Here is a 14,409-nt window from a genome sequence, read left to right as displayed (position 1 = left end):
TATCGCGTGTCTCAGCTAATACAGCATTCACTACACATCTGACAATGTGCTGGAACATGGCGTTGCAGAATTCAATATTGTGGCATCTGGAGAATGAAACATTGAAGGACATTACTAGTATGACTGTACTGCAGAAATTAATGGAAATAGGGCTGACATGTCCCCAGGATCTGATATTCTACATCCCAGAGTGTTGAAAGAGGTGGTAGTGGACTTAATCAATTCATTGATGATTGTCTTCCGACATTTAAAAATGATGTCTGGAGACTGGAAAGTCACAAATGTCACCCCACTATTTAAATAGAGAGCAAGACAGAAAATGAGGAATTACAGCCCTGTTAGTCTGACATCAAACTCTATTACAAAGGATATGAGAACTGGAGTTTTGGATAATAATTATATAATTGGGAAAATTCAGCTGGAGATGCAAATGGAAAATCATGGGAGTTTTTTTAAGGATGCTACTAGCAAAATAGATTAAAGGGAAGTCAATGGACATGGTATAATTGGATTTTCAGAAGGCTTTTGATAATGTTGGCCAAAGGAGACTCATTAACAAAATTAAAGGACATAAGATAGGAAGTAATGCACTGCCATAGATCAATGTTTGGCAAACAGACAGGAAGCAGAGTGGGCTTAAAACAGTTAGTCATTCTCACATTGTCAGGCTGTGACTAGCTGCATATGACAAGTATCGTTATGTGTGTCCCAGCTAATCACAATATATATCAATGGTTTGCATGTGGGGAATAAATGTATGATTTTCAAATTTGCAGATGATACAAGCGAGAGTGTGTGTTATGAGGAAGATGTAAAACACCTTCAGAGAGATTTCAGCCAGGCTTAGCGAAAAGGCTGGAACTCGGAAGATGGAATATAAGAAGGAAAATTGAGAGATTATTCACTTTGGCGGGAACACTGATGTGTGGAGTATTTCTTCAGTGGTAAAGTTTGATGTACAAAGAAATCTAGGTGTCCTTATCAATAAGCCAGTGAAGAATACCATGCAAGTGTAGTAGGATATGAGGAAGGCTAATGAACAATTATCATTTCTCACACAAGGGTTTGAGTGCAGCAGTAAGGGAGTCCTGCTTCAATTATATAGCAGTTTATTAGATGACATTTGGAGTATTGTGTGCAGTTTTGGTCTACTTGTCTCAGGTCAGATGTCATTGCCATAGAGGGTATATAGCAAAGGTTCACCAGACTTACTCCCAGGATGGTGATTGTCCAATGAAGAGAGAGCAGGTAAAGTGGGCCTGTATTCTTTGGAGTTATGAAGAGCAACAGGTGCTCCCACCGAAACTTAAAGGGATAGTTTGGGTAGGTGCAGGCAACGTGATTCTCCTGGTTGAGGAGTGAAGAACCGATGGGTTGGGGGGACAATTTAAAAATGAGAGAGATACCATTTGGAACCTTGATGACAATGGGCCAAATGCTGGTAAATGGGACTAGATTAATTCAGGATATCTGGTCGGCATGGATGAGTTGGACCGAATGGCCTGTTTCCGTGTTGAATGTCTCTATGATTTTATTTTACACAGATGGTCGTGAATCTTTGAGATTCTCCATCCCAAAAAGCTGCAGAATGTGATCCTGGAATATGCTTAAAGGGGAGATCGATTACCAATATTGTAAAAGAGTTATGGGGATAGGGTGGGGGAGAGGCATCGTGTGATTGATTTTATTAAACGGCAGAGCAGATTTATTGGACTGAATTACCTACTCTTGTTCATATATTCCTATGAATCACCACCCTGTTTTGACTCTACTGCCTTGCAGGTCAAGCATTTGGGAAGTGAACCAATTTAGAGAACCAGTGCTTTGCTCAAATCATTTAAGAGCTGTCTAAAAATTGCAATAGAACATAGAACAGGCTGAACACATGTTTGAGGACTCTGTACTCAATGGAGTTTAGAAAGATGAGGGGGGGATCTAATTGAAACTTACAGACTACTGAATGGTGTAGACAGAGTAGGCGTTGGAAAGATGTTCTCATTGGCAGAAGAGACTAGGACCTGAGGGCACAGCCTTAGAGTAAAGGGAAGACCCTTTAGAAAGGAGGGAAGGAGAAACCTCTTCAGCCAGAGAGTCGGGATTCTATGGAATTCTTTGCCTCAGAAGGCTGTGGAGGCCTGGTCATTGAGTATATTTAAAACAGAGGTGGAAAATTTCTTGATTGCCAAAGAGGTTCAAAGGTTATGTGGAGAAAGCAGGAAAATGGGGTTGAGAAACCTAAAAGGAGGAAAAAGTGAGGACTACAGATGCTGGGGATCAGAGTCGAGAGTGTGGTGCTGGAAAAGCGCAGCAAGTCAAGGAGCAAGAGAGTCGACGTTTTGGCCATAAGCCCTTCATCAGGAATGAGGCTTGTGCGCCAGGGCTGAGAGATAAATGGGAAGGGAGGGGTGGGATTAGAGGCGGGTAGCAGGGAAAGTGATAGGTGGATGAAGGTGAGGGTAATAGTGATAGGTCAGAGGGGGGAGTGATGGACGGGTCCGGAGGGCGGTGGCAAGTTGGAGGTTTGGGACTAGGATGATGTGGGGGCGGGGGGAGGGGAAATGAAGAAGCTGTTGAAATTCACATTGATCCCATGTGGTTGCAGGGTCCCAAGGTGGAAGATGAGGTGTTCTTCCTCCAGGCATCGGGTGGTTAGAGTTTGACGGTGGAGGAGGCCCAGAACCTGCATGTCTTTGGGTCGTGGGAGGGGGAGCTGAAGTGCTCAGCCACAGGGCGGTGGGGTTGGTGGGTGTGGGTGTCCCAGAGATGTTCTCTGAAGTGATCCACAAGAAGGCGTCCTGTCTCCCCAATGTGGAGGAGACCACATTGGGGGCAACAGATGCAGTAGATGACATTGGTAAGGGTACAGGTCAATTTCTAATGGATGTGGAAGGATCCCTTGGGACCTTGGATGGACGTGAGGGCAGTCGTGTGGCAAAAGTGGCAGGGAAAGGTGCCAGGAGTGGGGTGTGGACTAGTTGGGGAGTGGGGGGTGCGGAACGTGGACCTGACAAGGGAGTCGCAGAGGGAATGATCTTTTCAGAACACTGGTCAAGGAGAGAAATATATCTCTGGTAGTGGGGTCCGTTTGGAGATGGCAGAAGTGGTGGAGGATGATATGTTGTGTGCGGAGGTTGGTGAGGTGGAAGGTAAGGACCGGGGGGGGGGGGGGGGGGGGGGGGGGGGGCTTCTGTCCTTGTTGCGTTGGGAGGGGTGGAGTTCAAGGGTGGTGACGCATGGAATGGAAAAGTGGTAAAGTGAAGTGGAAAAACTAGCAGCCATGATGGAATAGCAGAGCAGACTCGATGGACCGAATGGTCTAGTTTCTGCTCCTTTATCTTCCAGTTTAACAGCACATGGACAGACCCTTCCGCCCACAATGTTGTGTTGAACAAGCTGCGAAATTAAACTCGGAGACAGGACTGCAGATGCTGTAAGTCAGAGTCAATAGATGTGAAGCTGGAAGAGCACAGCAGGTCAGACAGGGCCCTGATGAAGGGTTTTGGCGTGAAACGTTGACTCTCCTGCTCCTCGGATGCTGTCTGACCTGCTGTGTTCTTCTAGCTTCACAAGTATTGACGCCAAATTAAACTAATCATTTCTGCCTGGCCTTAGTCCATACCTCTCCATTCCTCGCATATTCATGTGCTTATCTAATGTCCAAAAGATCATAGGAACTCCCCAAAAAAATAAATTTACCAGGATTTTTCTCCACATCCCTTTTAACCATTTGACTCATGGAACCCTTGATGTCAACACCCCAATCCTTGGTAATAACAAACCCACCAAATATCAGAGGGACATAGTCAGGAAATGAATGTTCCTCACCAGCCTTCGGATTTCCTTCTCAGATTCCCATTTGATTTTGGCAATGGCCTCCTGGTGAGACTGGTGCTCACTTCTCAGGTTTCCAGCTTTTATCTTATCGGACTGGATCATGTTGTTCAGCGATTCTTCCACCTGTTTCTTGGCGGATTTCAGTTCGTTCAGCTCCTGCAGCAGTTTCAAGCGCTCAGAGTCAAACATCTTCCGGGCTTCATCCCGGGCCTCATTAAACAATGCTGTTCTTACTTTGTCACTGCTACCATCTCGCAGCGCGTTCACAAGTGACTTTAATCGCTGAATCTCATTGTCTTTGATTTTAACAGTGCGAGCCAGTTCCTGCTCATGTTGCTTTATCAATGTCTCGCGGACAGACTGCAGCTCTTTTATTTTATCCTCGTGGAGTTTGCTTTTTAGGTCCGTGACGGTTGCTGTGTGCTTGTGCTGTTCCTGCTCTCGGATACGTTTCACCTCTTGTACCTTTTCCCGTTCGAGTTTACTAACCTTGGAAACAAAGCAACACCAAAAATAATAATTAGAACCCCAATCAAGAAAACAAAAGCAGCACGCTGGGGAAATAAAATTGCAAGGAAACACTGAAGGGTGAAAGGTCAGTACATGGCTCAGAGGTGTTAGGTTCCAATTAGGTTCAGTTAGATACAAACTATCCAATCGCAATATGTCAAAGAATATAGAAGGTTTATAAAATCACTGGGGGCATGGATAGGATAAATAGACAAAGTCTTTTCCCTGGGGTGGGTGAGTCCTGAGCTAGAGGGCATAGGTTTTGGGTGAGGGGGGAAAAATTTAAAAGGGACCTAAGGGGCAACTTTTTCACATCGAGGGTAGTGTATGGATGGAATGCCAGAGGAAGTCATGGAGGCTGGTACAATTACAATGTTGAAAAGGCATCTGGATGGGCAGATGATTAGGAAAGGTTTAGAGGGATAAGGGCCAACTGCTGGCAAATGGGACTAGAATAATTTAGGATTTCTGGTCGGCATGGACGAGTTGGACTGAAGGGTTTGTTTTTATGTTGTACTAAAACAACATATGTTGTTATGTTGTACTTTATGACTAGGGTACTGATCCCCTGTCACTTGGTCAATGTTTACTAGCACGGTGATTCAGTGGTTTGCACTGCTGCCTCATAGTGTCTGTGTGGAGTTTGCACATTCTCCCTGTGTCCGTGTGGGTTTCCTCTGGTTTCCTCCCAAAGTCCAAACATGTGCAGGTTAGGGTGGATTGACCCTGCTGCATTGCCCCATAGTGCCAAGGGATGGGCAGGCTAGGTGGGTTAGCCAGGCGAAGTTGGTCGGTGGGGGGGGGTGGATCTGGGTAAGATGCTCTTTGGAGGTTGGTGTGGACTTGACAGGCTTAAATGGCCTGCTTCCACACTGTCAGGATTCTATCCATGAATCAACATCACAGAGAATAAAGGGACTGTCAGCTTGTTATCATATCGCTGTCTAAAAGAATTTGTTATGTGCAAACTGGATTCTTCATTTTCTATGATTATGCAGCAAAAAGACTTTATTATTTATTAAGTGCTTTGAGACATTCACTGGTAGTGAAAGGTAACATGTAAATATCAGTTTTCCACATGAGCATTTGCATTAGAATTCTCATTTTAATTGCCCAAATAGCAAAATTGCAATCTTTTATCAGTGAGTCTGTCCAGGAGTCATGGTGCTGAGATTCAGTGAAGTTAACAAGAAAATTGACAGGGTTTTGATTTATTTTCAATTGTAATGAAGATTTGGATTGATGAGTAATGAACTCTCATTTTTTGTATGCAAGCACAAAAGACAGCTATGAAGAAACATTAGACAAGCTCAGATTATTTTCTTTACAGTAGAGTCATGGAGTCATAGAGATGTACAGCATGGAAACAGACCCTTCAGTCTATTAGATCCACGCTAACCAGATATCATAACCTAATCTAGTCCCATTTGCCAGCAATTGGCCCACATCCGTCAAAACCCACCCAGATGCCTTTTAAATGCTATAATTGTAACAGCCTCCACCATTTCCTCTGGCAGCTCATTCCATACATGCATAACCCCCTGCATGAAAAAGTTGCCCCTTAGGTCCCTTTTAAATTTTTCCCCTCTCACCCAAAACCTATGCCCTCTCGTTCTGGATTCACCCACTCCAGAGAAAATACTTTGTCTATTTATCCTATTCATGCCCCTAATGATTTTGTAAACCTCTATAAGGCTCCCCTGAGCCTCCGACGCTCCAGGAAAGGCTGATGGGGGACTTGATTGAGGTATATAATGTTATGAGAGGCATGGACAGGATGAATAGAAAGCAATGGTTCCCCTTAGTTAAGTGTTGAGAGTGTGTTTCAGGATCCTGAAGAAAGCTGCGGCCCAATACATCGATTTTCCTGCTCCTCGGATGCTGCCTGATCTGCTGTGCTTTTCCTGAAACACACTCAACTCTGATCTCCAGCATCTGCAGACCTCACTGTCTCCCCCTTAGTTAAGTGTTAATAATGAGGAGACATAATTTTAAGGTGAAAGGCAAAAGATTTACCAGGATGTTACCAGCTTTGGAGGGCTGGGGCTGTTTTTCCCTGAGGTGTCAGAGGTTGAGGGATGACCTTGTAGAGGTTTATAAAATCATGAGGGGCATGGATAGGGTAAATACACAAGGTATTTTCCCCGGGGTAGAGGAGTCCAGAACTAGAGGGCATAGGTTTAGGGTGAGAGGGGAAAGATATAAAAGAGACCCAAAGGGCAACTTTTTCACACAGAGGGTGGTGTGTGTATGGAATGAGCTGCCAGAGGATGTGGTACAATTACAACATTTCAAAGGCATCTGGATTGGTATATGCATATGAAGGGTTCAAGAGGGATATGGGACAAATACTGGCAAATGGGACTAGATTAATTTAGAATATCTGGTCGGCATGGACGAGTTGGACTAAATGATCTAAATCCATGTTGTACATCTCTGTGACTCTATAAGATCAAGAGGGGATTTGAGGAAAAATGTGTTCAACCAGAAGGTGATGGAAGTCTGGAGTGTGCTGCCTAGGAGGGTGGTTGAAGAGGGAAATCTCTCAAATTTTGAAGGGTAAGTGATGGAAAATGGGACTAGTTTAGATTTAGAGTAGTATTTTGTTTGTTGTGCAGACTCTAGGCTGAAAGACCTTTTCTGTATTGTACGATTCTATGAACGCAAAATCAAAGTAGTTCAAGTGGAACTCAACTGGGATAGTCAGTGAGTAAATTTTAAGTTTTATTCTGCTTTTTCTTTTTTTTATTAACATGTGAAAATTTGAAGGGACTTAAAACAGGAACAATAATGCGTGTAATGATTCTGAGCAGAAATTTATCGAATGGTTACATCACAGAAACAGGCCAAATTAATTCATGTATCCGTGAGGCAAAGTGCAAACATCCTCACCTCTTAACCCTGCAAATTTGAGATACCTTTGTCAAATCGCCTCTCAGCCTTCTCTTCTCTCAGGCAATGAGTCTCAGTTCCTCATTCCCATGAGCTGCTCTTAAGAAACTTTTCTGTACAATAATGCTTTCCCATCCTCTTGAAAACATGGTGCCAAGAGCTGAACACAATCACAATCCCTGCAGTGTGGGAGCAGGCCATTTAGCCCATCAAGTTCACATCCCACCCAGACTCCAACTCACCACCATATCCCTGTATTTCCCATGGCCAATCCACATAGCCTATGCAATCCTAGACAATATGGGGCAATTTAACATGGCCAATCCACCCTAACCTGCACACCTTTGGACTGTGGGAGGAATCCCACAAAGACACAGGGAGAATGTGCAAACTCTACACAGACATCTGCCCGAGGGTGGAATCAACTCCAGGTCCATGGTGCTGTGAGGCAGCAGTGTTAACCACTGAGCCAGTCCAATCATTGAGGCTAAATTTATATTTTTGTACAGCTTTATCATAGCTTCCTTTATTTTGATGATATTCCCCTTTTTAAAATGCTCAAAGCATCTCTGATTTTCTTTCATAAATCACTTCATTAACCTGCCCTGTCACCTTCAATGATTTGCTCACACACAATCCCAGAACCTGCAGTCCTTTTAGAATTGCACCCTTTCCTTTACAGTATCTCCATAATCTTTCTCACAAATGAATCACTTCGCACTTCTCTGCAGTAAATTACATCTTGCTAGTTGTCTGCCCATTCCACCAACCTGTCTACACCCTTTTGAAGTTTAGCATACTCCATCACACAATTCACAACATTTTCATGATTTAAGCCACCGACATTGAACTTGTGCTCTTTGCACAAAAGGTCTAGATTATAAATTAAGTACTCAGAAAAACAAGAGACCTTGCATGGATCCCCAGAGAATGCGATGAGAAATCTTCCTGTAAAACTCTGTTGATTATCTTGCTGAGATCAGCAAACTCACCTTTGGCCAAAACCTACCTGCTTGTTATGGACCAGAACAGACCCTCTCAAAATATATTAAGACGGTAGCCTAGACCCTAATTTGTCTTAGTTTAAAAGTAAATGTCGGGTGCTGTGTTCCAGATGCAATTTGATTGGTCAAGCTACTTGACATTAAGGAAAACACAATTTATTTAAATACTATCGATGAAATACAACAAAAGGGAGAACAACTTGGAGTAACTTAACTCTACTGGTAAATTTAACAGAATAATTGATACAGAAATTATTACTAATTAACTGCTCCAATATAATAACATCCCATAAACACACCTATTGCAAAAAGGCAAATGCAGGAAACAGATTTGTCTCACATGCAGTTCTCCAACCCAGGAGGAAAGGACGTCAAAAGACAACTTAGAGAGAGAGGGTGTAGCAGCCGGGAGACATTCACTGCCTTCCAAAACTGCTGAGATCCCAGCAACAACTGCTGAAAGCTAAAGCAAAGTCCTGGATCTGTGAGAGCTCGACCACACCCAGCAAGGCTGCGTCTCTTGTTTCAACTTTTTAAAAAATCCCAAGGCCTCACAAGTTGTTTATTTCTCACAGACTAGGTTGTAAGTTTGCTCGCTGAGCTGATGGGCTTGTTTTCAGATGTTTCATCACCATGCTGGGTAACATTATCAGTGAGCCTCCAGTGAAGCGATGGTGTTCTGTCCAGCTTGCTGTTTATCTGTCTTGGTTTGCTGTGATGGGTGGTTTCATTCCTGGTTCTGTTTCTGAGAGGTTGGTAAATGGGGCCCAAATCTATACGTTTGTTAATGGAGTTCCAGTTTGAATGCCCGGCCTCTAGGAATTTGTGTGGGTGTCTTTGTTTAGTCTGTTCCAGGATGGATGCTTTGTCCCAGTCAAGCTGGTGTCTCTCTTTGTCTGTGTGTACGGATACTAGTGATAGTTGGTCATGTCTTTTGATGGCTAGTTGGTGCTAATGTATCCTGATAGTTAGTTTCTTGTCGGTTTGTCCAATGTAATGTATGTTATAGTCCTTGCAGGGTATTTTGTATTAGATGTTCATTCTGCTAGCTGTGGGTATGTGGTCCATTAATGCTCCAGTACTTGTTTTAGTGTGATAGTTCGTGGGCTAACACTAAGCTTATTTCACACACAGCTTGCTATCTGTCCCCCAATCTCTCTCTAAAAGAAACCAGGTCAAAAAATACCACTGAAAGCCCCAGTATTGTCACACCACTGAATCATCAGTGACAATGTGAGAAAATAAATTTCCTATCTACATATTTGAGAAGACATTTTCTATTGTAATAGAAAATTGCAACTCCATAGAGAAAAGATTTACTCGGATGACACACTGTCAGTTTTTGGCAATTGTCTTGACAAAGTTATCTATTCTTTCAGTCAGGCTTTCAACACTAACATTACGTTCAGTATTATCAAAGCAACTTGATTTAGGAACACTATGACCTGTAGATTAAATATCTTTTTATGGAGCATTCTGGTCAATAAATTTACCCAGCCCAGAAATGCAAATTGGAGAAATTTTCTGGAATTGGAAATATGACCTTCTGATTATAAATTACATCTATGCTCTCTCAAATTGATGCTATTCCGAGGGTTTTTAAAATTACTTACTTATTGATGATTTGGTTTTATTTCTTTGCCGAATTTAGCATCACTAGCGGAGCTGCCATTTATTGCCCATCCCTAATTGCCCTGGGGAAGTTGATGCTGAGCTGCCATCTTGGACCGCTGCAGTCCCTGGAGTGTAGGTAGACTCCCAAGGCAGTGAGGAAGAGAGCTCCAGGATTTTGACACAATAGAAGGAGGAGGAAAAGCAACAAATCTCCAAGTCCAGATGGTCTGTGACTTGGATGGGAACTTGCAGGTGGTGGTTCCCATGCATCTGTTGCCTTTGCCAGTGTAAGTGGCAAAGGTTGCAGGTGACATTGAAGGAACTTTAGTAAATTGCTGCAGTGTATCTTCTAGATGGTACTCATCGATGTCACTGTGCATTAGTAGTGAAGGGAGTGAGTGTTGAAGGTGGTGAATGGGATGCCAAAAAACTGGGCTGCTTTGTCAAGAGTTGGTAGTGAACATCAATTTGTTAGAGCTGCACTCATCCAGGCAAGTGAAAGGTATTCCATCACACACCTGATGGGTGTCTTGTAAATGTTTTCAGGCTTTGGAGAAGTCAGGCAATGAGTTAGTTGATGCAAGATTTCTATCCTCTGACTTGCTGTTGTACTCACAGTATTTACATGGTTGGTCCAGTTAGGTTTCTGGCCAATGGTAATCCCCAGGATGTTGATAATTGGAGAATTCAGTGATGGTAACACCACTAAATACCAAGGTGCAATGACTAGATTCTCACTTGTTGGAGATGGTCATTGCCTTGCACTTGTATAAGTCTGAACCTTGGGACTGTCCACTGCTTGCTGCAATTAAATGCAGTCTGTTTCAGTATCAAAGGTGTCACAAATGGCGCTGAACGTTGTACAATCAGTAAACTTCTCAATTTTGATTTTATGAAGAAAAGAAGGTCATCGATGAAGCAGCTGAAGATCATTCAGCCTAGGATACTCCCCTGAGCAACAGAGAGATCCTGGAACCAAGATGACTGACCTCTAAAAACCACTGTAATTTTCTTTGGTACTACCTATGACTACAAAAAGTAGCCAGCTGTTTCCCCAATTTCCCACTGATATTAGTATAATGTGGGCTCCTTGATGCTCACACTCAGTTTAACACTGCCTTGATATCAAAGGCAGTCACTCTGACTGTACCTCTAGTGATCAGCTCAGTTGCCTTATTTGAATCAAGACTGCAGCAAGATTAGGAGCTGATTGGTCCTGGCAGAAGTCAAATGGAGCACCAACAACCTCACAGGGCCAGTGAACTCTAACCCTATGTTGTAGATATGCCGGTCACTGCTCCCGACATTCTGTCCTGACTGCTTCATTGAACCAGGATTGGTACCTCAACTTAACGATGATGCTAATTGTTGGGCCAAAATGGCCTGTCTCCACATTATCGGGATTGTATGATTCTAAAGTGAAGGATGTGGTAGACCATGAGGTTATGGGTTCAGGCTCAATCTTCAGGCACCCATGGTCAGTTCCTCATGGATGCCCAGCTTTGAAATAGAAGATTTGTTTGCAATCAATCCAATTTAGCATGGAGGTTATATCACTGGGAGAGGGGGAGATTTCCCCAAATTCACTTCTGAAGGGATTGTTCCATGACCCTTTCTGCCAATTAAGTCATGGGCTGATACATCAATGACAAGCAGATTTTTAAGGATGAGGTCAAGCAGATTTTTCTTATTCGATAAAAGGCTGTTGATCATTTTGTTGGGTAAACAGATTAGAAGCCTCTATTAAAGTGAGTAGAGTGGTTACAACAATTACAATCTTAGTCTGGAATCCTCCAATGTTGTTTTAACTACGTACTGATCTGTTCTGAGTAAATGTTTATTTGATAATAATTTGAGAAAGCCTTCCCAAATCATTCTTTGTTGTCTTTGGCTACACTTAACCAAACAAGAGAGACATCACTCACCTTACATTTCTCCTGGTGAAATTCTATTTGTATATCAGTCAGTTTAGTCCTAAGATCTTCATTAGCAGCTTGTAATGCGGCTATAAGGGCTTCAGGCTTGTCAGCCTTCCCACGCCCTTTCTTGGACATCTTCAGTTCTCCCCTTCAATTCTTTTCAAATCAAGAATAAATTGCCATTTTCTTTTTAATGCGAATCCACTAGCGCATTCTGTGTCACATCCCTCAGCTCCCTCCTGCCACCAGTTCTGCTGTTTAAGGCCTGTAACAAAGATACCAGAGGAAACAACTCAGTTATGATACAACAGAGGGTTCATTGCTTATTCACATGCAATGACAAAATTGATATTACCATGATGATGGGAACTTTTATCTGCTCTCAATCAGTTGCTTAGATGTTGTTGGGGGGGTGGGGGATTGGGGGGGGAGGAGAGGGGGGATAAAGAATACATAACTTCTAGCAGCACCTATTAAAACGATTTGGATATTCACACAGATACACTTCCAACATTACTTTCACAATCCAAAACAGAAATCGCTGAAAAAGCTGAGCAGGTCTGTGGAGAGAAATCAGACCCTTCTGCGTTGTAAAGTGCTTTGTGTCATCCAGTGGTTGTGAAACGCACCTCAAATCCAAGCCTTTATTTCTGTGCAACAACGTAAACTGAAGAAACAAGAAATTAGCCAGACCGTGCAATCTTGAACATGATCCAGTGACCTCTCGTATACAGATGTGATAACACTCTGACTGTCAAACAGCCTGATTCTCAGAAACAAAGACAAAAATTGCTGGAAAAGCTGGCAACACCTGTGAAGAGAAATCAGCAATCACCCCAACATTCACAAATGAAGCTGCATCAGAACATTATTTCAATAAGCCAACACACACTGCAGCATAGAGGAACTAAGCAGAGCAGAGAAAAATTACCAACACCATGTATTCAAAAAGAATGGGTACCCAATGAACACAGTCCATCGATTTCTCAGCAACAAACCCAAACAAGCAGACAAAACATGTCCAGAAACCCTAGCCACTCTTCTCTACATCAAAGACATCTTGGAAATGACTGCCAGACTCCTCAGACCCCTTGGCATCATGGTAGCCCACAAACCCACCAACACATGAAAACAGCAGCTAATGAACTTGAAATACCCTATACAGACAACAAGCAAAACTAAGCTCATTTACAAAATACCGTGCAGGGACTGTAACAAACATTACATTAGACAAAAGGCAGAAAACTAGGCACCAGGATACATAAACACCAACTAGCCACAAAACAAAATGACCCTCTCTCATTAGTATCCTCACATACAGGTATGGAAGGACACCAATTCGACTGGGACAACTCATCCATCCTAGGACAGGCCAAACAAAGACATGCACGAGGATTCCTAGAAGCATGGCATTCCAACAGGAACTCCATCAACAAACACATCGAGTTAGACCGCATCTACCACCCCCGTAAAAAGAACAGGAAGTGACCTCACCACAGGAAATGACATCACCAACCCAAAGAAACCTAAATAGAAAGCAGGAATTAAGAGCAGCGATTCTCCTGAGGCCCACTGAAGATGTTACTTAGTAGGGTGATGAAACATCGGGCAATGGACCTTCCAGCTCTGCGAGCAAACCTACATCCAGAACCTCAACCTGAGCTACAAAATCTTCTCAACACTCACTAAGAGAAATCAGAGTTAATTCAGTTCTGATGAAGGGTCATCCGACCCAGAACATTAACTCTGCTTTCTCTGCACAGATGGCGTCAGACCTGCTGAGCATTTCCGTCAGTTTCTGTTTTTGTTTTTGATTTATAGCATCCGCAGTCCTTTCAGTTTTTACTTAGCACCATCTTCAGGGTTGGAGCACTGCCAGAAACACTTTCATGTGAACATTTCATGCACATGCATCAAATTCTTATCCGCGATATTAGCATTTTTATTACCTGAACGAAATTAATTAACATCTCTGGTTAAGACAATCAAGGGCGATTCGGTATTGACAACCTAAGCCTTTGTGCAATTAATATTGCTGACCGTGTGGTCAGGTGTGAAGAATGACCCCTGGATGATAAACTGTACAACTCGCGAATCCCAAGGGAAAACAAAAACACCAGCATGAGCCAGCACCTGGAGAAAGGGAGAAAAGAGGATCATAAAATTAGGGTAGCATGGTGGCTCAGTGGTTAGTGCTGCTGCCTCACAGTGTCAGGGACCCAGGTTCGATTCTAGCCTGGGGCAATATTTTGTGGAGTCTGCACATTCTCCCTGCATCTGTGTGGGTTTCCTATGGGTGCTCTGGTTTCCTCCCACTATCCAAAGATATGCAGGTTAGGGTGAATTGGCCAGTAGTGTTCAGGGGTGTGCATTAGTCAGGGGTAAATGTAGAGTAATAGTGTAGGGGATTGGGCCTTGGTGGGTTACTCTTCAAAGGGTCAGTGTGGACTTGTTGGGCTGAAGGGCCTGTTTCCATGCTGTAGGGAATCCATGAAAATGGTGTTTGAACTCAGTCAGATTTTGAACCCAGCCAGTTACCACCCCAGTTACCTACTCGCGACCATCAGCCAAGTGATGGAAGATGGAGTTGAACGATACATCAGAGAATCCCTACAGCATAGAAAGAGGAAATTCAG

The 14,409-nt window shown here is 43.2% G+C and overlaps 1 protein-coding gene across 4 annotated transcripts in view; it reads right to left on the bottom strand.

Moving 5' to 3' along the window:
* Positions 1–11,908, bottom strand: part of LOC132823136 (janus kinase and microtubule-interacting protein 2-like) — a 135,719-nt gene extending 123,811 nt beyond the window's left edge. For all 4 annotated transcript variants that reach the window (XM_060836682.1, XM_060836683.1, XM_060836684.1 and 1 more), the window contains exons 1-2: positions 11,780–11,908; positions 3,826–4,323 (exon numbers count right to left, since the gene is read on the bottom strand). In XM_060836682.1, coding sequence (XP_060692665.1) covers positions 3,826–4,323; positions 11,780–11,908 — 627 coding nt within the window. The remainder of the gene's footprint in view (positions 1–3,825; positions 4,324–11,779) is intronic.
* Between the last annotated feature and the right edge of the window lie 2,501 nt (positions 11,909–14,409).

This window comes from Hemiscyllium ocellatum, chromosome 16 (assembly GCF_020745735.1).
Source record: "Hemiscyllium ocellatum isolate sHemOce1 chromosome 16, sHemOce1.pat.X.cur, whole genome shotgun sequence".
NCBI lineage: Eukaryota > Metazoa > Chordata > Chondrichthyes > Orectolobiformes > Hemiscylliidae > Hemiscyllium > Hemiscyllium ocellatum.
Note: the sequence above shows the minus strand (reverse complement) of the source record. Positions and strands in the feature narration are given on the sequence as shown.